At 39.6% G+C, this 24,379-nt stretch overlaps 1 protein-coding gene across 3 annotated transcripts in view; it reads left to right on the top strand.

Annotated features, from left to right (window-relative positions):
• The first annotated feature begins 5,765 nt into the window (after positions 1-5,765).
• Positions 5,766-24,379, top strand: part of ebf2 (EBF transcription factor 2) — a 31,530-nt gene continuing 12,916 nt past the window's right edge. For 2 of the 3 annotated variants that reach the window (XM_047149900.2, XM_017451360.3), the window contains exons 1-6: positions 5,766-6,365; positions 8,192-8,348; positions 9,916-9,973; positions 10,381-10,436; positions 10,557-10,630; positions 11,674-11,742. In XM_047149900.2, coding sequence (XP_047005856.1) covers positions 6,241-6,365; positions 8,192-8,348; positions 9,916-9,973; positions 10,381-10,436; positions 10,557-10,630; positions 11,674-11,742 — 539 coding nt within the window. In that variant the 5' untranslated portion in view covers positions 5,766-6,240. The remainder of the gene's footprint in view (positions 6,366-8,191; positions 8,349-9,915; positions 9,974-10,380; positions 10,437-10,556; positions 10,631-11,673; positions 11,743-24,379) is intronic. The other variant, XM_053674645.1, reaches the window with a different exon arrangement.

Below are 24,379 nucleotides of genomic sequence, written 5' to 3' on the forward strand. Positions count from 1 at the left end.
ACTTTTCCTGGCCCTCTGCTGAGCTGAGACCCTCTTTCTTCTCTCACATAACAAGCATTAACTATGCAGGCTATTTCAGAAGTAACGTTATGTGCTTTCACAACATCTGTTACAGCAGTCAGATGCAGATGGAAGACCTGGTTGCTTTTATCCAGAAGAAATCTCAGGAGATTTCTGCTTGCGGATGAACCTGTGCAAGAGGAAGCCTATTTCTTCTGATAGAGCTGTTCTGTGATCAAAACTGAGTAAGTGTTGTAGTTCATTATGTGATTGTTGAAGCAAAATGAAAAATATTTTAAAAAGTGCACGAATAAATATGGCAGACATGCAAGTTAAAGATATGTAAATACTGATGGTCGAAGTCGCTACCTGCCTCTAGGTTTACAGCTGTTTGAGGGAAGGCATCAACAGTTAGTATATGACCACATCAGCATCAGCATCTGTCTGTATTCTATATTGTAATTGTGTATTTATGCATTGTTTTTGTCAGTATCATGTTGACTAACATGGTACTGTAATTCCTACTCCAGCTTGTTGGTATTGAGAACCAGGAAGATTGGTGCCTTCCTCTTGTGCGCCTTTTATGCCCCAGACAATAAGCATAGACAAGCCTTGATTGAAATGGCAGACAGTCTTGGTATGGATAAGCGCCACAATAACAATATTTTTCTGGAATCTTGTAACTATATAATCAAATCTGGACTGTTTCATGGACCCTGAGGCTTTTCACCTGCAGAGGAAAAAGGACAGACCTTTGCGGTGCATATCTGTTGGTGGTAGCACACATGGAGCTGGGATCATATCGTGACTACAGCTTTGATCTGATTGGATGTCACAGACATTTAGTGTGTCTGTGTGTGTATGTGTGTGGGCATATTTGGGATTATTTTCCTTCACTTGCTACTAACAACTAATTCTCTTTTGCAGCAGCTTGCCTGTGAATAAATCAGCCATCAGGGAAGCTATAAACTGAGGCTTATGAATATGTGCTGTTCCTCACCCCAGGGTTCACCCAGCCAAATTTCCAGGTTAGAATTTCTCTTTGTCAAATCTAAGCAGGAACCATTGTATTGAGAATTTATGACTCTCTCTGTCTTAGAAATACAAGGCCTTTCATGCCACAATGATAGCCAAGACTGGATTTTCTAGTCTTGCTCTTGAATACTGTGAATCCATTGCTAGAGCAGGCTCCAACTTCTCCTCCAGCATCAAAGTGGCCTTGGTGGAACGGATTATTGTGGTAAATATGATGATCAACATTTTCCAGGTTTTAAATATATAGTATTGTCTTCTTTTTTCACTCAGGAATTCTAGCTTTCTGGCCTTCCAAGTAGATATGTGACAGACAGTATCTAGGTATCCTGCTACCTTCTGGAGTCTGGGTGTGCTCCTGTTTTACCTGGTCTGTGGAGGCTTCCCCTTAAAGAACGAGGATGAAACTACTGAAAGAGACATGACATACCGGTAGATAATTATCTGTGTAGAGGTGATGAAATGCAGCAGCATCACATTTAGACCTGTCTAATTAAGATGTAAAATTTCCATTTAAACACATTGGTTTTAATGATTTGTTTGTTTTTCTTTGAATTTGAATTTCTTTCTCATCACTGGACACAATTTATGAGATCATGGTGCCTCACAAAAGACCCTTACTAGCGTGGGACTTTGGAGTATAATGTCAGCCACGAGTGGTTTATGGAGGAACTTCAGGAAAATGTCCAGGTAGACTGCAAGAACACTGTGGAAAACATCAAAATCACCTATCAAGGAATGCACACTTCTGTGTATGATTACACAAAATATTGTGTAAGCTGTAAATATATTTAGCTAACATTTAACTCTTATCTAATCCTTTCATATGTACAGTATATGAATGAAGACTACACTAATTTTTATATAAAACAAGTTACATTACATAGGTAATTGTACAGTTTTAGAATGTGTAGAAATCTTTACTGCTAACATTTTTATCATGTTAACAGAAATATTTTAGATGTGGATACAAAAAAAAGAGGTCCCCTGCCCAATTAGCATGGTTCAAGTTGTATAGGGGATGCATCTCAGGTAGCAGAGGAGATTATGACACCAGAAATTGGTTGAAAAAGTGTATTTGTGACTTCTAGTAAAACTGCTGGTTGGATAGGTGGAAAAGAGCACCCGTAGAAAACTTCATAGAATTTGTAATGGTTTTAATGGTTATAATGGGAATGGTATTGGTTTTAACACAAACTGTAATGGTCCCTGTGCATGTCTACTGGTAATTTGTTATCTTCTATTGGTGGCATGTTATGTCTAGTGGATGCCATTAAAGACCAATAATGGTAATGGTTTTAATTGTTAGCTGATTGGTTTGTACTGGTATTTGTAGTGGAAACATGAGCATTTCTCTGATGGTTTCTATTATCTATTGTATTTTCCCAAGCAGGGAGTATTTTTAATCTGTATCTTATTACTTAGAAAAAATTAAGCACGAAACAGTATACACATTTGAAAATATAGGGAGGTCAAACAGCGTAATATAATTTAGCTATAAGATCATCATGCACCAAAAATAATGAAAATACTTAATGAGGAGATTTCCACAAACAAGTAATCAGACTTTGCCTACTAATAAAAATAAAATCGTCATTAAAATATTATGATGCTATGGTCTAGCACTAAAGAACATAATATCCTTTATTTATGACTGTGCTTTGTTCATTCGTCCACCTTTTTGCGTCAGACTTTGAAGCACAAGGTTCATCTGCAAAGCCGATAAATGCATTTGCCTTTTGCGTCAGCAAATGGAAGAAGATTCTTCTTCTTCTTCTTCTTCTTCTTTTACATCACAAAAACCTGCAGTTTTAACAGGGGTGTGTAGACTATTTATACCCATTGCAGATGTTTGTATTGCTTTCTGATAACTATTAAAAGTGTGTGTGTGTGTGTGTGTGTGTGTGTGTGTGTGTATTATCATCATACTTTATCACTGTCCCTGATGCAGTTGTTATTGCTCACTTGAAAAAAAAGAAAAAAAAAAAAAGATGCCAAAGCATTAATGATCATTGTTTAAGGTCCTGTGCTGTTAAAATAGGTCTTGGTGTGACTTCTAATGGCATGATTGTGTAAAGCCGGTGTCACTGTAAAAGTTTTGCTGTTTTGAAATAAAAACATCGGTTTAGGTTTTTTGTTGTTGTTATTATTGATTTCATTGTTGTAATACTGTAAACAACTGAAATGCGTTACACCTATACCGAACTTCACGGGTTAACATTGAGGTAGGGGTGTTATCATATCATAGGCTATTCATCATCTGTTATGAAGTTGTAATTGTTTTATTTATTTTTTGTGCTACTGAACAGCACTAGCTAATTCTGTACTGTTTCTTGAAAACCTCTGTAAAGATGCACTTCTGCATCTTGGCGATAGATGGCGCATCATACAAACGAGTTAAAGTTTTGTTCACTGTTCCGGGGTGTTATAGGCTCATCATTGTTTACAACTAATATGAGAAGCTCCACAGCTCATTAGATTAGGCCTATTGAACACTTCCTAAACGTGGGAGTCTATGCAATATATTTTTGGGGAAAAACAAAAAACAAAATATTTGCTTTCTCACGAGTTTGATACAAATACACCTGTCGTTTCTGTCGTTTCTGTCGTTGCGTGGTCCGGTCTCATGTCCGGTGGGTGGTGGTGTATGCACGAGCCTTTAGCTGAAGCTCGAGGGCAGTTTTTTGTTCCTCACCCACGCGCTGCTCTCGCGCACAAAGCCGCTCACTTCGGCTTCTGATTCCCCAGGGGACGTGAAGAAAGGAGAGGGGCTGTGCGGCGGCACACGATACTTCTTTGTTCATCTGCTCAAATAAGAGCACGGGTCTGTCCCTCTTTAAACCGGCCTGGACACCGAGAGGTCAGCTGGAACTGCGGGTAGATTCTCCCAGCATGAAATGTCTATAATCTAGCTATAATATTGAAACTATAGGCTACTACTGGTGCAGAGGCGGGTTTTTTTTTGGTGACATTGTGCGTCATTATCTTTAACATCTCTCCTCAGTACAATAGTATTTGAAACCAATTTTTACTCATTTGATAATAATGTCGGATTTAAGCATAACGCACACCTGTTGATAAAATCTGAACTCTGATGGAGTTTTATTATATGGGTTAATATGTGTTCAGCTTTGTCCTGGTCAGGGTTGCGGTGGATGTGGGAGTTATCCCAGGAACACTGTAGGACACACCCGACACGGGACGCCCGTCCAGCGCAGTACAAGAAAACCAATACAATTTACCAGTTACTGCGTCATAACAATGAATTCTGTCATGTTTCGGATGTGGACTGATACAAAATATGATCATTTACATTAAAATCCATAATATGATCATAAAGTATAGACACCTGTAGCCTAAATTTCGCTCCTGGACTTTTCTAGATCAAAATAACATAGTAGAGAAGTCTGATCATGCCAGGACGTTATGTATTACATATGTTTACTTGCGACGTCTATTCATGCAGTCAGATATCCAATCTGCAAGTGTAACAGACTCGGAAAAGGAATTTACGTTAGCTAGTCTCTCTCTCTCTCTATATATATATCATATAGGCCTATACAGTACGTGGATTACAGCCTATATGCACCTAAATTCCACTTATGATAAGTGGAAAGTGCTTGTGGACGATATATAATCCGAGTGTAAATTCTGATCTGCCTTAAATAAACGTCTAATCAGAAGTGAGTTTGGGTCCAAAGCAGATAGAGAAGAGATTCTCGCGGTCACGTCACTCCACAGCGGTGTGTGGATTGTGTAAAAGTGTAAGTGTGAGTCTCCAGTGTGACATCACTGACTTGCTCTCTGTTCTGTCATGTACATCATAAAATCTGGGATGTCTAGGCTATTAAAGCTGAACGTTTTAATGACTGGGGATGATTGGAGAGTGCGGTAAGAAGCAGTAGTCCTGGAGTTGACAGTGTGTGTGTGTGTGTGTGTCCGCATTCCGCGGCAGTGTGTGTAATCGGGTGCCCAGCTGACTCCGTGGCGCGCTGGCAGATGGCTGGTGTGTAAGCCGGCTGGCGGTGTGTGTGAGCTGGGAGGGGGTCACACTCATTGTTTAGACGTACTAGCCCCACGCACAGACAATGACCCCAGCCAACAGCGAGAAAAGATGGAAAAGCCTCTTCTTTTCAGAGGAAAAAGCGGAAATTAAAAAAAAAAAAAAAAAAAAAAAGTTTAAAGAAATCTTCTTGTTTTTTTTTTTTTTTTAAACACGATTTGCTTGTGTTTAATTATTAAACTGCATTTGGTTATGAAGCTATCAACGTACAGATTCTACATCACAACTGTTAGTGATGCTGAAAGCGTCTAGATGTACAACAAAATCACATCTAGCATTTAAAATAATAATAATAAAGGAAACCCTGGAATATTTGGTGCTATAATAATAATTAAAAAATATGCTCCTCTCGATCAAAGGTGTTTTTCAGCCGCAGCCGACTTGATAACTCTGATGCAGGTGAAGAGTCTATTCTTCATATACACTCAGCTGATTTGTCTTTCCATTACAAATTCGATCGGGTCATCTTCAGTGTCTCAGTAAAAGCTTGTTGATTCCTAGCAGTCATTAATCCCTGTCATTTCGGTTAAACTGATAGATGTGACCGTATGTTATCATGCAAGTATTTAGCCTAGAGAGAACTTGTCCATCAATCTAAACATCGTGAAGCTCCGCCCCCCTCCTCCTCCTCCCCCTCCCCCGCCGCCTTGCCCTGGCTGTGCTGCGCTTTCATAATGTACAGCTTAGACGTGCAGCATCATTACGTGCCCGTTGTCCCGAGCGGTTTACGACTCCACGCATCCTCACCTCTTCATGTGGGACTATCGGACCGGCTCCTGAAGGCTCTCCGAGGGCTGCTTGTGGATACATGCTTGGTTTTCTCCAGATGTTTTGAAGTCGTGTGGTTGAACTGGGAAGGTGCGCGCTTTTATCTATGACTTTCAGAGCAGGTGATCTTTTGGAGCGCATTTTCCCAACTTTCCTTTAAAACGATGCCCAAGCTGGATAAACACAGGCCAACGTCAGAAACTGTAACATCGCGGAAAAACTAATTAGGGGAGAGATTACTATCTCTCTATATCAAACCTTTAGATATCCTCGCCAGTGTTAGGAAGTCGGTAAGCATCAGCATCTTCTGACTCTTTGGACTGTTTCTCGGATCTTGATCTTTTTTTTCGTGGCTTTTTATTTTTGTGTGTGTGTAAATGTTCGGAATCCAGGAACATCTTGCTACTGTTGTGAAAGAACGAACTTTTGCGGAAGAAATGGATTCAGTCCGCCCCTGGGTGCGTAATGTCGGAGTCGTGGATGCAAATGTAGCAGCTCAGAGGTAGTACACTTCATCTACCTATAACACTGTGCATGTCAAATATAGTGATTTATTAACGGATCATAAGGAAATGTTCAGCAACAATTCTATTCCAGATAGACGAAAACATTCCAGCACTGCCCTAATATAGGCTATTTCCCCCTCACATAGAGTCTAATGCCATATAACAGGGGACATGTTCACATGCAAGCTTAAATGTGCCTACATATTACCTAAACATCATAACTAATCTCCCACTGCCATACATGACCCATCAACAGATGGATAACTTCAGCTACGTGAACGTAAAAACGACACAGACTCGGGTCTCCAGCACTTACCTTGGAGCTGGAGGAGTCTTGAGCCCCGTGAAAGAAGCACTACAAAGACACTTTAACAGAATAAACTTGGGCTGTTTTACACATTCACTAACACGCCTAAGAGTAACTGACCTCCGACCGCATTATGACACGTTTCGAGGGTTTATTGTCTTTAGGCTGCGATTCGTTTGTTAACTCGAGGACTTTAATAAAAAGTGAAATACTTGATAACAATAAATTTGCTATTATTATTATTATTATTATTATTATTATTATTATTATTATTATTATTATCATTATTATTATTATTATTATCACTGTTATTATTATTATTATTATTAGTAGTAGTAGTATTATTATAGCTGATACACAATTAGTATAACTTGGTGGATGTTTGCAATATATAGGTTTAAATAGAATACATTTCTTTATTGTAGCCTATTTCAAGTTTGCTTATATTTATATATATATATTGTCTTGTTAATTCGACTTTTAACGAATTCAGGTTTGTATCTTGATGGAAACAGTGACTTATAAATAGTTTGACCTAATGATCTATTACACAGCCTATCCAGTCTATATTAAAGATATATTGCATAACGCTTCACACGTTTTAATGTTCATTCTGCTGCAAATTATTACAAAGTAAAGTGAGAGACGAACTTGACTGGATTCATAACGAAATAAGCTTCTGTTGGTATTTACAGGCAGAGATGTGATTCTCTCTTCAGGTTTTACGAACTGTTTGAACGAAACTTTTGTTTGCTGCGTAGATGATTTAAAAAATAAATAAATAGTAGGCTAGTGAAAATAAAAACATAACGCCGTCGATACCTTGCCTTCTGCTTGTAATAGCAGATGATATAGATAATATCTATTATATATATGATTATATGATAATATGTAATATAGATGATAATGTGCGTGTTAGCGTGCTTGGTAAGTAATGGGTATTTACTGATTAATGACACCGGTCTGAACTTTGTCAGCTGGAGATGCAGAGGGACATCAGACTACATGTATTTTTTTATCATCTTTTTTTTTTTTTTTTTTTTTTTTTTAAAATCGTGTTATGAACAATTAATCAAATCTACCCAAAAAGTCTCATGGCATTTTCCCCCCAAAAAGTGCGTTAGTAAAACTAACCGCTTGTTTAAAATCATTTAATATTATACATTATAAAGGATAACTGACATAACTTACATAACTGATGACAGTTTAACGAAAAACTGTATTTAAAAAAAGCGCGGTGTCGGATTCATTGCGTTTATTACACATCCTTCAGGATTAATAGTTCCGTTTCCACAGCCGAATTATAAAATATGTCGCACATTTATGAGCTATTCGGGGTAATGTAATTCTAAGGAGTTGTCCTGTTTAATGTACAGTCATGTGTACATGTAGCACAAACGTGCTACATGTACACCCAGAATAATCCTGCCATAATAAATAGGCTAACATCAGATTTATTCAGTGACAGATTTGTAACTTAAGTGTTACATTCATGCCAAATTATTATATCTACAGTGGAGTAGCTCTGTCTCGTGCCCACTTTGAGAAACAGCCGCCCTCCAACCTGCGGAAGTCCAACTTCTTCCATTTTGTGTTGGCCCTGTACGACCGGCATGGACAGCCGGTGGAAATCGAGAGGACAGCCTTCATCGACTTCGTTGAGCATGATAAGGTACATGTGAGTTGTGTTCATAGATCGGAGTGCATATGCTTTATATGACTATTTTATATTTAGAATTAAAGGAGAAGGGTAGGACTCTCCTCATAGATAATATCTGTAGACAATTCACAAATATTGCAAGCTCACTGCAGTCCGAAAAATGTCAAACCTTTCAGACCTTTCCCCCTTTTGCTCTGTTTACTTCGCTGTGATTTCAGTGGAACGGTAACATGTACCATATTTTAAGATGTAGGTAAACAAAGCTAAATAAAGTACAACAAACAGTGAGAGAGACAGAGAGAGACAGAGAGAGAGAGAGAGAGAGAGAGAGAGAGAGAGAGAGAGAGAGAGAGAAAGAGAGAGAGAGGGAGAGAGAAAGAGAGAGAGAGAGAGAGAGAAAGAGAGAGAGAGAGAGAGAGAGAGAGAGAGAGAGAGAGAGAGAGAGAGAGAGAGAGTCCAGTCAAAAGTAAAAACTTGTGGTTAGAATGAAGCAGTGTGGCCTTAATTAAAGGACAAAGTCAACTGTTCAATAATATGGCCAACAATAACATATAGAACAATACATAACAAGTTTACATAATATATAATTGAGTTATTACAATTATTAAAGATTTGTGTGTGTATAGATTTATATATATATATATATATATATATATATATATATATATATATATATATATATATATATATAATAACTCATGATATAATTATTTGATCATTAGTACACTGAGCTGCTATTTTAGACAAAATGTTCCCAATAAACTGACCAGTCAGTGTAAGTGGAAACTAGGAACCTATGTAGCTTCTCTGTCCTTCTGTCTCCCTCCAATTTTTCCATCCATCCTTGGGGTATTGAGTCTTGGTGCATTCTCTGGAGGCCAGTTAATAAGGGAGAAGTTGGAAAGCAGGAGAAGCTCGAAAGGGGGTTGGTTTATAGGCCTAAAGCCAGACTGGAGCTTCTCTTTCTTCGCTTCAAGGGCAACTCTCTCTCTCTCTCTCTCTCTCTCTCTCTCTCTCTCTCTCTCTCTCTCTCTCTTCAAACACAAACATGTATACATCTCTATTAAACAGCAGTGTATTCGATCTATTTACGATTGCTGTATTATATATGTGTACGAGACTAAATGACTGTCGTTTGAAAGGATTGTGAACCTCTTTAGACATTTCTGAGCATCTTTAATCATGTTTTTTTTTCTTTTGCTCTCTTACTGTTTATTTATGATCTGACTTCAACAGAGAAGATATGGTAAATGTGCATATTATGCTTTTTTTTTTGTTTGTTTGTTTAAATGAAAGTGTTATATTACTTCCTGTCCCTGTTCTTGAAGTACCAACAACTGGCCTATTATTCACAGTGAAAGTGAATTCATAGAGAACATTAAGTAGCCAAGCATTGCTTAATTTAAATGGTAAACATCTCATTCGTTGAGGTATGTTGCATATACAGTGGGATCCTGAGAGTTCACTTTGATATCTTGAAACAATTCATGCACGCTGGACATTTTGCTGCCAGTGCTGCATTTATTTCACCAGGGCTGTGTTTTGTTGTGTCTGTTTGAACTGTTCTTCCAAGGAGCAGACGGGAGAAAAAACGAATAATGGCACACACTACAAACTGCAGCTCCTTTACAGTAATGGTATGATTCAGACTCTTTTCCTTGTCAATATATTTCTTCGGTTATTGTATTTTATTTTTTAACATCGAGTCATTTTTAAAGCCATCATCGAAGTAGTTAACCCTCCACATCGCCTAAAATGTGACTCTCACTTTTGTAACCTAGGGCACAACACGTCACTCTTATGTGTGATTCATAAATAAAGACCTAAAAGAGATGATGATGGCTTCCACAAATGACCAGTTTCTCATCAGTTCTGGAAACACCTTATAAATCAGAGGCGAAAATAAAGCCTTAACAAAGCCTAAAATTTGACAGCTGATCAAATGAAACCGTGCAAGTGGTCCGTACTGTGTTTTCATTGTTTCATTCAGTGCAAGTTAAACACTTCTCACCAAGTTAAAATTTGTAAACTTGTCTTTTAACAGGTGTACGAACTGAACAAGACCTTTATGCTCGTCTTATTGACTCTGTAACCAAACAGGTAAGCGTCTTCCTCAGACAGCTGCAAACTTTTCATAAAGCTTGCCACTTTGGATATATAACCTACAAATAATGCTGCTTTCTTTTTTATTTTAATTTTTTTTCCTTTTTTTTTATATAGCCGATATCATATGAGGGGCAAAATAAGAATCCTGAAATGTGCCGTGTTCTGCTGACTCACGAGGTCATGTGCAGGTAAAAAGACATTGCTGCATGTTCATGCACAAGGAGGTGTCCATGTTAGCAAGCGAGCAATCTTTCTCATGTACTACAATTTCACTTTTTACTGAATTAAACAGCAGGGCAAACTGTGAAACGTGCATCAGCGGAGACTTGGACACCGGGTGACAGATAGACGTGGCTATCCCAACAGACAGCTTGTTTTGAGGGGAGGTACGAGGAGGCGTGTGGGTCTGTGACCTCAGGCTCAGGGACACGATAGTAGAGGGCAGAATGGGAGTGGAAATCAGCTTCAGCCCCCATTGTGCGGCCAGCAGATGCCCGAGTGGGGTTCACAGCTGGCTAATAACAGAGGGGGAGAGAGGGGGAGAGGGCGATGAGGGGGATGAGGGCAAACGACACAGCTGGGGAGTGGCTCTATCTGACAGAGGGGGAGTTAAGGTGGTGGTGATGGTGGTAGATTGGGGGGGGGGGTTCAGGGGGTAAAGGAGGACAGCAGAGGGGCAGATGGCCAGGGGTGGGGGGCACTTTTGTTATGCAGGATGGGCGGAGTGGGGGGAGTATAGGGGAGGGGGTAAAAGGGCTGCCCCCAGACAAGAGATGCTTGGTGCTGGCGTGTGTGTTGTCTGTTGTCTATATATGTGTCTGGATTTTCAGAGATGATTTTTGACTGTCACTTTTCTTTTACTGTGTTGTTTTCTATAGTCTGTATAAAGGCCACTGTATATCGTACAGTGCAGAGTGTGCCAGGAAAGTTTGGAGAAATTACACAAAGTCACAGTCTTTCTTTCGTTCTTTTTTTAAGGTTCTTCTGTCCATTCACAAGTCTTTCATTCTTTTTATTGCCTGTGTTTATAGCTTTTGCTGGTGCAATGTTGACCTATAATTACAACACACTGTTTATTCAACTAATGAGCTTTAATATTAGGTAATAATGGATTATTGGTGTGCATTATTGCTACCTGATATCATTCACTGTATTTTAAAGTGAAAATAAATGTTCAATTTATTATATATAAAATCGTAATATTGCATCTTCATCTTCTATACGTATATAGTCGCTGCTGTGAGAAAAAAAGCTGTGGAAATCGTAACGAGACCCCGTCAGACCCCGTCATCATTGACAGGTAAGAACTGTAAACCCGTGCTAATCATCACACTATAGTACACCAGAGATTCATGAGGGGTTCTTGACCCAGCAAAAGTTTCTGGTCCATTAAATCCAGACATGATTAGCACACAGTTGTTTTTAACACTCCTGAAAGGAAGAAGAAAGAACAAATCAACTCTGTATTTGTTTTCTTCTGCACGTTATCGTTTGTTGGTTTACACAATTCTCTTTCACACAGAGGCTCTCTTGAAGAAATTTTTCAAACAAATTTAACCTCAAATTTAGGGTTTCTAATAGAACGGTGACTTTCTGTTGATTTTATGACAGTTTGTGTTTGGATTATTTAAAATGACATTATAGTCATTATTTACTTTTTCATATTTTAAATCTGAGCTTCATAACAACGCTACTGTTTTGTCATGGCTGCTAAGCCTTCATCCCATGCCTCCGAGCATATAGAGCAGTTTTCTAATTTGCAAGTATATGTCTTAGTACAACAGTAGCCTTTCTCTCTTTCTGTCTTACTATCTGGGTTTTTGTAGCTTTCTTTCTTTCTTTCTTTCTTTCTTAATTTCTTTCTTTCTCTCAGAGCCCTTGCTATTTACAGTGTCTCAGTGGAGCCATTCAAACTTTCTCAGAAAGGGAAAAATATGAGCTGTTGTTGGGATTTTTTGTTGTTGGATTTTTCCAGAATTCCTGAGTATGGCATCTGTTTTTCTCCTTTACGAAACGATTCTCTTTGACTCGCCTTCCATCGTTCACTCTGTCTTCTTTCTATGCCTTAACCATTTTAAAAAGCCATATTTTACTCAGGGGCTCATAAAATGAGGCATCCAGGGTGAGTATTTTGGACTTCACAGGCTGTTAGTGTAGTAGCGTTGCGTTCCAGTGACTTGTAGACCTGATTCTATAGTTGATAGCCAATAACGTCTCAGAGGAAGTGTCTCATTGGCAGGTCAACTCATCAGGCTAATCAGGGTGTTGTGGTACCAAAACCGTGTCGTTTGAGGTGCCACCATTTTTTGGAGCTTGTATTACACAGTCTTGTAAACTCATCATATCGTTCCATCAGTGCTTCATATTACAGGCATGTTAGTGCCTAAAACCATGCTCTTCTACAAGGTCATATTTAGTATGATATGCCTGCCTGTGTGCTCATTAGACTTTTGACATTTTTTCCTTTTTAAATTTACACTATCATCATTGTTAAGGCTCATTTTTACAGGACAGTTTTCATGAATTCTTTCATACATTTTTTGTTGTTAGGTTTTCTGAATATTTCTGTTTTCTTTCACACCCACACCCACACCCACACACAGAGCCTCACCCAACACTTCCACCTCCCAACATTTTCCTTAAAGTAATATTGTCATAATTAGTAAGCCTCATCAGGGCACCTCTTAATACACATGGGAATTGGGATCCCCAATGTGCCACCTACCAGCCCCAACCCCCCCTCCCCCTTTTTTAATCTGCCTCCATATTATTTGGACCCTGCCTTGTCTTTTATTCTCCTCCCCCGCTTCACAATCTGCTATTCACCCCTTCCTCTACTAATCCAGTTATTAGTGAAAGGAGAGAGAAGAGATCCCATCTGATCCCTGAGGCGGCGTGCCTTTTGCCACTTTATGACCCACACATCTGATGCTTGTCCCACTGATTATCTAGCATTGGTATGGCCGATGTTAAATTGGACCTTAAGCACAAAATGCACTCTCATCCAATCATTTATGCCAGTGACTGGATTGTTAAAAAATACATGCTTGTTTTTGGCATTGCTGTATATAACTGCAGCATGCACCACACAGCAAGGGGTTGCTAATAAAAAAAAATGTATGAACGCTTTGTTTATAGACATATTTTGTTTAAATATATCATTATTTCATAGAGAGGCTTAATGAGGACCTGATCCAACATTTTCCTACTTCGTGAAACTCTTTGCATTATTCTTATTGGCTTGTTTATCTGTCCTGTCCTGTCGATTTAACCGCCTCCGTGTTTTAACTCTTTAACTCAATTTGTTTCATGGAAATGATGAATTGATTGGTAGATCTACTCAATCAATTTACCAATTCACTGATCAGTGACCCCTGAAAGCAGTTCAGTTTAAGTACAGAGATAATACATGAATCAAATGCACATAACACAGAACTGAGGTTTTTAAGGTTCACTATCCTACATATATTTTTGTTGGTATTATAACATGCATATTAGATATGACTAGTAACTGACAGCTTATAGTATAATTTGTAAGACTAAATATCTTAATAGATATGGTTTTAATCTGGTAATACAACCCTGGATAGTTCGCCGGCTTTGATGGTATAATCAGGTAACAGGCTAAGCTAAGGGGAAAAAAACACAAGTGTACAACTAATATTATGATTGTTGTTTTCTATTAAGTGTCTTCTTGAGCAGATGATGTATGTACAGTCCTGTTAAGGGTTTGAGTATTAGCAGGTCAGTGCCACACCAAAATCAATATATGGATGTGAAAAAACAGTGGGGTAACCATGGCGAAGCTTAAGGAGAGCGAGGGTGAGAAGGATCAATGCTCTGCAATGTATATCTAATTGATTGCGCTTTCCGGTAGGGTCTCCCTTAACAAGCTTATGCTCCAAGAAAACAGAAGAATCAATAGGAGAACCCCAGTTTCATCAATATCAGCCTACCATCCCCCCGACTATGAAACAGATGGCTTTACAAGGGTTCGACACAGGGGCTTACAGTACATTTGGGTCTGCCTGTTTTACTTTAGCTATGAGAACACCCAGCTGAAGGACTCTGAAGCATGTATAGACTAATGTGAAACATGTGTAACGTGTAAAATATTTAAACAGAGCAAATATGGGACAGGTCTGTGCTCTTAACCATCCACCTATCCATCTTCTATACCACTTATCCTTCTTCAGGGTCACGGGGAACCTGGAGACTATCCCAGGAAGCATCGGGCACAAGGCAGGGTACACCCTGGACAGGGTGCCAGTCCATCACAGGGCACAATCACATACACACTCACACACCCATTCATACACTACAGACATCATTCTACAGACACTTTGGACATGCCAATCAGCCTACCATGCATGTCTTTGGACTCCGCACACACAGGGCCACGGTGGGAATCGAACCCAGGGTCGGGACCCTGGACGTGTGAGGCGAACGTGCTAACCACTAAGCCTGAGAATGGGCTTACCCACCCTATGTACATGCATCCATTCATACATACAAATTATGTCAGAAGTCACCTGTCACTACAATATTGGTTAACCTTTTGACTTTAGGAATCTACATAAGTGGCAGCTTATTGGGTTTTATTTTATTTTTGTACATTGAGTTAAACAAAGCTTATGCCACCTTTCTTCCCACCTTATATTTTTGGCAAACATAAAGGCATTTTAGAAATGTTATTTCTCAATCTATTCTGCGCATGTAGTCACAGGCATAGAGTTATAATGATAATGCAGAAAATGAGAAGATTAACCTTTTATTTATATCAATCAAGGTTGTGAAAAGTCTGACTGCGTGATGTTTGCTCATTTGCCCGTCATATATTTGCTATAATCATAAAAATATTTTATGCAGAGTTCTAAATATGTAATGATACAACTCTTACAATCCTAATTCTGGAATGATGCAGCAGTCGATTAATATGAAGTAATGTATGTCAAATGTGACCCTTTTGATTTATTGTGATTGAAAAGAAAAACACGGTAACACCAGTGACACAATGAAATGCCAGTGACAGAAAGAACACCAGAGATTGTTATCCTTTAATATTTATTATGGAGATGAGTTTAGAACTTGTGTATTTGAGACGAAACCAAAGATTATCACTGAAACTTTGTAAACATTAAATTTCCTAATTTAACCATGTCAGGAAACCTCAAACAATTCAGAAATAGTACATTTCTAAGCCCATACTGACTATAGTATATATCTATATGTCTGTATACTTATGAACAGCAAAATGGGCAGTGGTATCTCAGTGAAGGGCAGTGGTATCTCAGTGAGGGGCAGTGGTATCTCAGAGAGGGAAAGTGGTATCTCAGTGGGGGCAGTGGTAGCTGAGTGAGGGGCAGTGGTATCTCAGAGAGGGGCAGTGGTATCTCAGTGAGGGGCAGTGGTATCTCAGTGGGGGCAGTGGTAGCTGAGTGAGGGGCAGTGGTAGCTGAGTGAGGGGCAGTGGTATCTCAGTGAGGGGCAGTGGTATCTCAGTGAGGGGCAGTGGTATCTCAGAGAGGGGCAGTGGTATCTCAGTGAGGGGCAGTGGTATCTCAGAGTGGGAAAGTGGTATCTCAGAGAGGGGCAGTGGTATCTCAGTGAGGGGCAGTGGTATCTCAGTGAGGGGAAGTGGTATCTCAGTGAGGGGCAATAGTAGCTGAGTGAGGGGCAGTGGTAGCTGAGTGAGGGGCAGTGGTAGCTCAGTGAGGGGCAGTGGTATCTCAGAGAGGGGCAGTGGTATCTCAGAGAGGGGCAGTGGTAGCTCAGTGAGGGGCAATAGTAGCTGAGTGAGGGGCAGTGGTAGCTGAGTGAGGGGCAGTGGTATCTCAGAGAGGGGCAGTGGTATCTCAGTGAGGGGCAGTGGTAGCTCAGTGAGGGGCAGTGGTATCTCAGAGAGGGGCAGTGGTATCTCAGTGAGGGGCAGTGGTAGCTCAGTGGTTAAGACGTTGAACTACTGATCAGAAGGTCATAAGCTCAAATCCCAACACTGCCAAGCTTCCACTGCTGGGTCCTTGAGCAAGGCCCTTAAATCTCAACTGCTCAGTAGTATAAGTGAGATAAATGTAAACTGCTCTGGATAAGGGGGTCTGCCAAATGCCGTAAATATTATGTAAAAGAACTTTTCATGACAGAGGAATGTTCCTATTATGCTTCCTGATGTGTGTAAATTTGCCTCCCATTTGTACATTTGTAATCATGAAATTCCAGAAGTTCTAAAAGAAGTCCTGCTTTGACTGCTGCTAATCTACTAACCTTTATTTTCTCATATAAAGGTTATTCCTATATACGTATACACATATAAAGCTGCAACTCCTATTACAGACTGGGCTGATATTGAGTGTTTCTGGATAGCTGTCTGTAGACTTTTCTATTGTGGAGCTGCTTTGCTCCCTTTTGAAAATGAAATGGACAGATTTGGATGAGTGCTTGGAGAAAATAGTTGGGATGTCCTTGTTTGGGTTAGTTTGCACTCCTTTCCTAAAGAAATTCCTGAAAAAGCACATTAAACAATTAGATGGTTATTGGAAACAGCAAATGATGTCAGAGGTCACATCACACTCTCACCTCTCTCTCCTTCACCTTCCCCCATGTTTCTGAGATCTCTGGGATGTTTTCAGTCTTCTTTTAGTGTACATTTACACGACAACGATGTCCTAAAAATGTTTTTCTTTTACGTATTTGAAAAGTTTTGCATAAAGAAGACAACGTTGTGAAATAAATGCTGTATTATGCATGCCATGCCTGCACACATAAGCATTCACTTCAACATGTCCACCATATTGGTATGGACAAGACTGCCCTATAAACATGCAAGTAAACAGGGGAGCTGTGGTGTTTGTGGATAAAAAGCACAACAATGTTTACATTTCTCAAACAGTTTCAATGGTTTATGATCTACGTGGAGTAAAAAAAAAATGGATCTGTCTCCAGTTACTCAGAATCTCGATGGTTAGACTTGGAAAATGATTCATTGTCATAAGGAATTGTGAAAACTCACGCTTGTCATGCATAGATTTTACTTATTTCTCTTGGTTAATAAATGCTGAGACGTCCCTAATGTAATGTAATGCACATGAAATACGCATAAAGGTTTTTTCATTGTGGAAATGGATTTTTTGTCTTCAAACCCACCTTTTAGCTTTTCTTGTGCTCCAGGTCAGAATTCTGTTAACAAAGCTCGTTCATTTTTAAACACTGAAAAAACCCCCCTGAAATAATGCAAATAGTGAGACACTGGCAGTCAGTTGGCTTTCTATATTTTACTAGCAATAAAAGGATACAGACAATTACAAAGATAATGATAAGATTTTGAATACCTTTCGTTGGCGTAGGTGTGGGTTAATAATTCGCCGTAACTGGTCGTAGTAGCGATGCCGTAAATCTACACTTTGCTGCAGAAGCATCAATAAACTCAAAATCCTGAGCAGAACAAACACAGCCCTGTAGTTTTGAAGTACTCGCGCACATGCCTATAGACTGAATGCGTAATACGCGTGCGCATGACAACATCATTTTCACAAATTCGCGTTTTTGTACATTTCAATGGAGACGACAACGGCGTCATTTTCAAAAACTTGCACTTTGCAAATCGTTTTCAACAGTTTGCGTTTTCAGGCCCCGAAACGCTGTTGTCATGTCAACGAACATCCAAAACCGCATAAAAAGTTTTCTGTTTTTAGTCTTTCCTCTGCACTGGCTTAAATAGAATAGCTACCTCGAGTAGAGGCATCAGCTTCATACTTCCTAGGGTCATGTATGTGGTATTCAGTGGTCTAAGAAATTGATCATACAAATAAATGTCTCTTTTCCTTCACACTCAAACATTTTCATATATCGCATGTGCATTGTTACATACAGTGTATCTTTAACATACCTCATATAAACACTTTCACTGATACACGCTCACAAGTATGCAGAGAGAGAGAGAGAGAGAGAGAGAGAGAGAGAGAGAGAGAGAGAGAGAGAGAATGCACAGATGTGCACACACACACAGGAGAGGACATCTGCTCCCTTGAGAATTTGACAGCAAGAACGAGAGAGCATTAAGTTCTGGATATCAAATGTGCCTAGTACTCTTAAAAACCAAGAGACAAGGAAACATATGGATGGCTGAGGGTTTATCCCTTTTCCTTCTGTTTGTATGTTTGTGTTTATCTGTAGTAATTATGCCTTCTCGTTACTGCCATTTTTTGTGGTTCTGAACAGAATAAGCGACAAGTTTTGTGGCATGTTTGTTACAGTGACCACTCCAGTGATCCTGATCTAATGAGAAAATACTTAGCGAATATAAAAAGCAAGGATCCATACACTGGATTTAAAACAAAGTTGTGAGAACATCTGCTTTCTTTTCCCCTGTAGCTCTGAGAGGTCTGTAATGTCTTCAGCAGTGTTGGGTAAGTTGCCTCCCAAAAAAGTAATCCACTACAGATTACTAATTACTTTACTTTCACGTTACTTTCAAAACCTATCAAACCTACAAAAATACACTACAAAGTGAAACTCATCGTTCTTTCAGTAATTTTAGCGCACGCCAGCGTATGACATGATCAGAAAAAGTTGAATTTATCACAAAACTTGCCTTGGGTGTCAGTTCAATTCACTTCAGTTGTATTTGTGTAATGCGTTAAACAATAGACACTGTCTCAAAGCAGCTTTAAAGAAACATATAAACACAGGATACAGATTTTAAGTGTGTAATCCCTATTGAGCGAGCTGGTGGCGATGGTGGTGAGGAAAACCTCCCTAAGATGAGGGAGAGGAACCAGGCTCAGAAGGGAACCCGTCCTCACCTGGGTAACAACGGATAGTGCGAAAGTAAAAGAAAGTTCATTATGGTGTTTACATGAAGTCTGTTTGTTGAACTCGTCCACTGTTCACTAAAGGAGACCTGAGTGCAAAATCATATGTGGTAATTGCAGTCCTAAGGCCAAAGCAGCAACCGTAGTCCCAGCAACCACAGCGAGAATGTCCATGTGGAATTGAGGTCCAAAGCTATTTCATGGTACTTCAAGCAGTACCATCTTCAGCAATCTCCAAGCTGTAGCCTCCAGTTGATGAGCGCTCCATCCAGAGGTAGAGCATCAGGATGGATCAGGCAGGTCACTGTTTGTAGGACTACCAGACCGATAAAATATAAAACTTTTCTAACTAGGCTAGTTTGGTGTTGTTAGTCAAGGGCAGGCACAACTAAGCTCTCATTGTCTGGGTTGCAGAGTATAATATCTTTCCTGATGCTCTGCTCATATCATGTTAATGTAAACTGGAACTCATACAGACATTTACACATCTTGTTTTCCTGTTCAGCATCAGAGCATCTTACTGTTTCAGTTTCAAACCATTTACTAGTTAAAAAAAAAAAAAAACATTGGCGCATATCCATTTTTCCTCACACTGACTGTGTGAGCTAGTGTTTGGCAGAATTGAGAGACTGTCAGCCAATGACACGAGTTTTTCCACATATTTTCCTGTAAATCCTGTCTGATTGGTCTCGCCTCCGTTCACTAAATATATTAAATTACAACACCGCTGTCTTCTTCTACTGACGTTCAGTTACGTAGTGACAAACTGCTCCGAGTGGAGAATTATTCAGGGATAAAGAAAAAAACTCTTCGTGGCAAAACGTGATTTCTTTTAAAATACATTTTACTTGATATTGTTTTCTTGACAATAAATGTACAATTTAGAAAGTAACCTAATTTTACTGACGTCAGTAACTGTAGTGTACATTTAAAATGCAATGCGTTACATTACTGCCTTATCAGAAAAAAGAAATTCGATTACAGTAACGCGTTACACCCAACTCTGGTCTTCAGTCATTCTTTTTGACTTTATGATTGACCTAAAACACAACTCATACACTTTCATGCTTAAAGTCATTGTGAATTTATACACAAATGCAGTTAAGGAATGGTGTTGTTACAGGAAGGGCAACACGCAGACAGCAGATACACGTGTGGAAGCCACGTGCTGAATTTACTCACCTGATTTATTAAAAATGCACAAAAAGCCTAGAACATGAATGTATACGAATGACACACACACACACACACACACACACACACACACACACACACACACACACACACATATATATATATGTGAAAAAAAGTAATTACATGCTATTATTTGTCATCACCACTTATTATATTTGTTGATTAAGGCAACACTCAGAATATTTGAAGATCAGAGTGAAAGCTCAGTACAGAACTGTGTGTGTGTGTGTGTGTGTGTGTGTGTAGTTTACATTAGAAATTCAGAGATCTTTGTGTGCCAGATCCTGATTTGTAACTCGAGCAGGCCGTTAGTTAAGTTTGTGTGTTTTTGTATGCGTGTGTGTTTGTGTGGAGAGTGGTGTTAGGTCTTAAATTTCACTAATGATTTAACGCTAGTTCCTGGTGCTTGCTCGGCCCCACTGCTTTGTTTGTTTGTATGTCTGCTGGATAGTAATCTGGAGATCTCATCCAGATTTAGGCCGTGCACTGATAAGATCATTTATTCTTTCTACCTCTCAGTTTATGTATTCTTGAGTCATGGTGCACTGTGGCTCAACTCATGTCATATCATCTCACCATTTAGCACATCTGAGAATCCCTGGAGTGAGATCAAACTATTAGGCAAAATGAATGTGCGCGCTTGTATTTGAGTGAGAGTGTGTGTGTGTGTGTGTGTGTGATGAATCTGTCAGGATGGAGGGCAGGGTTGATGGGCCCGCTGACAGCTTCTCAGCAGGCCTGCTGTGAGCTCCGCCAGTGTCTCGCTTCCCTCCCTCCACCTCCTTTCTTCCCCTGCTCCATACCTCCCCTTTCCTTTTTCTCTCCTGTCTGCATCCCTCCACATTTGCTATGGATTAGTTACGGACAGTAAATTACAGTACCTTTGGACCTTTGAATGATTCCTTACCCATATCTTCACACATTCCCCCACCACCACCGTCTTTCTGTTCACCTTGACCACCCTTCCTTCCACCCATCCTGTCTATTGTTCTGTTTATCTGTCTGTTTATTTTTAAACCTGATCATTTTTTTCTCTTCTGGTTGTATTGTCATTTTCCATCTTTCCATCTCTCTCTCTTGCCCTCTTCTCCTCTCACACCTTTCTTCAAGATTTTTGCTGTGATGACACTTTCAGTTTAGTGACTATTGTCATCCTCAAGTCTCTCTCTCTCTCTCTCTCTCTCTCTCTCTCTCTCTCTCTCTCTCTCTCTCTCTTTCACTCCCATCTCTCCCCTACTCTATCTGGAAACAGATGTTGTTTGTCAGATCCTATCATTACTGGCTAATTAAGCAGACATCTCTTCTCTGTTTTCTACTGCCTGCTGCTCACTAATTCTCAAAGATAGTCCAGGCTTTGTTCCCCTACAGAGATGAAGGTGTATCCCATTCACTGTGATGCGTATGCTTGTGTTACTACTCTTAGGGGCTTGACGATTTTGTAGATTTGACAGAACAGGAAAATCATGGAGTGTACTGTAGCTGGGGTACGATTTGGGTGCTTTTTGGATATTATTTCATGTAAAAAAAAAAATCTCATATACAGTACATTCTCCAGAATTACTGGACACCTTCATGAAAAAGGATAAACACACACATTAAGCTCAAACATATAGGAACACTGTATTTAAGCATGTTTACAAATACAGAGACGGAACAGCAATGAATCTCTTCTTGTAATGTCGAACAAGGTTGGAGACACTTCTGGAGAGATCCGGATCCATTCCTATCATGTTTAAAGCTTCTTTAAATTCTTATGTTTGCGTGTGTGGGTGTCCCTCTTCAATTCATACCACAGGATTTCAGTAGTATTCAATCCAGAGACATTGATTTTGACTTCACACTTTACATTTGGCACCTTATCGTGTTGAAAGCTCTATCTATTGCAATGTCTGAACCTCCTGGCAGAGGCAACCAGGTTTTGGGCTGAAATATCCTAATATCCTGGTAAAATGATCCATGATGCCACCAAGCTTCACTAGAGCCCCAGACCTACAAGCCACAATGTGCTCTTGCCAAGTATCAAGGTGCTTTTCCTGGTCCCCTTTTGTCACCAAACACGCTGATTGTGTACATGGTGAGAAGATTTTGATTTTGCTTCATCTGACCACAACACAAAACTCAAACTGTAGTTCTAATGGTGCTCGGTGAAGTTTAGGTACTACATTAACAATGTATGTGTGAGGTGTATGAACAGAGTGATTGCATAGCAAGTCATTGCTGTTTTAAAATAAAACTTACAGTAAACCTATAATTTTTCATGTTTACAGTAAATTTACAGAAACTTTACAAAATATACAAAATGATTTATTTATTAACCACTGCTTGCTGTCCAATAATCTCATTATCCCAATGACTGTAAAATATAATCTAGTTCATTAGTAAAATATATAAATAATGTTGAGATACATATGTGTTTTGTTAAATGCTCATCCCCCTCACATCCACCTTCCTAAATATCTTCAGTGAACCCCATATCTAACCCCGCATGACGAACCCATAGCCAACGTCCATTTTAAATTCCACTGCCTCAACCACTGCAAGATATGTGTCTTCCTCGGAAAATGAATAAAACAGCCGCTATTATTCCAAGATCAATCCAAGACCATAGAAGCTCTGTTATTTTAATGCTTGAGCCATTATAGATGCCAGTCCAGTGCATGTCTGCCGTGTCACTCCTAGAGAGATTACAAAGGTCTCAGTTTGGACATTTGAAAGTTTTATTTGTGTGTGTGTGTGTGTGTGTGTGTGTGTGTGTGTGTGTGTGCGCAAATGAAGCAGTCATAATGTCCCATAAATCAATGTAAATCTGTGCTTCAGTAGAAAACCCCTCACATTGAAGTGCTACATGAATGTTGATAGACTCATACAAACAGATCCTAATAATGAGACAACTTTTTTTTTCTTTCTCACACGGAATAAATCAGGCAACTTCAGGATTCGTTTGTTTGACAAAATTTGTTTGACAAAAAAAGCCTTAATTTAGGTATTTTACAAGGAGACGGAATCTGACATGGAAAGGTGAGAGCCCTGGAAAAAAAAACCTGGTGCTGTTTCCATTTCGTTTACTCATGGAGCCGGGTGTGAAAGGTCCCGGTGTGGTATGTGGTGACGGGGGTATCGCTTTAGCCGCTCTGCTCTATGCACCCTGTTAGCGGGGTCAGAGGTCACCTGCACAGGGTGTTAACCCCTATGACCAGTCTAGCCCTGGTCTGCCATGGGACTCTGGGAGCCCAGAGTATTTATGACTGACTCTTCAAACACCCCCCTCACGCACTGCACTCACCTACAACTTCCCCCTGTTTGAAGCAATAAAGAAAGTTATCCCGCTCTTTTCTACGCATCCATAAAAATGTGATTATATACAGAAATATACAGAGAATATTCATATGCAAACTGATAAACTTCTAAATGTTTATGATTGCTACATAGATTGTCATTGAACTCGGTCCCATTAACCTGGAATGGAAGCTGTTAAGGTTTAGAGTGATGCCTGATTTTACTGCATATGCGTTGATGTGCAATGCAGTTCATCGGCAGCATCTGCCTGTTCCATTCATGCAGCGGTATGTCATGTACGTAAAGTGTGTAAACGACATATGCCTTTTACAAAATATCCACACATGTGAAGATTAAGACGAATTTGATGTTATTGGAGTTGACAAATTCTGATTAATGTCAGAGTATGCAGTCAAGCTTACTTACGAACACTTACTTATGAGTACGTGTCTGTGACTTACAGTTCCCAGTGTTTCAGTGGTGCTGGAGAAGCTTTCAGCATGTCAATAGTTTTAATGCCTCACATCTGGTATCCTAATTTTCCTCCCCCCCAACCCCGAGTCCCTCTATGTCATGACACTGTTTTGTTTTTCTAGGGAGGGTGGAGGGTTTAGGTGGAGGAAAGGGATTTTGATGAGTGATGATCCTAAATCTAAAAAA

This window comes from Ictalurus punctatus, chromosome 22 (assembly GCF_001660625.3).
Source record: "Ictalurus punctatus breed USDA103 chromosome 22, Coco_2.0, whole genome shotgun sequence".
In the NCBI taxonomy this organism is placed as follows: domain Eukaryota; kingdom Metazoa; phylum Chordata; class Actinopteri; order Siluriformes; family Ictaluridae; genus Ictalurus; species Ictalurus punctatus.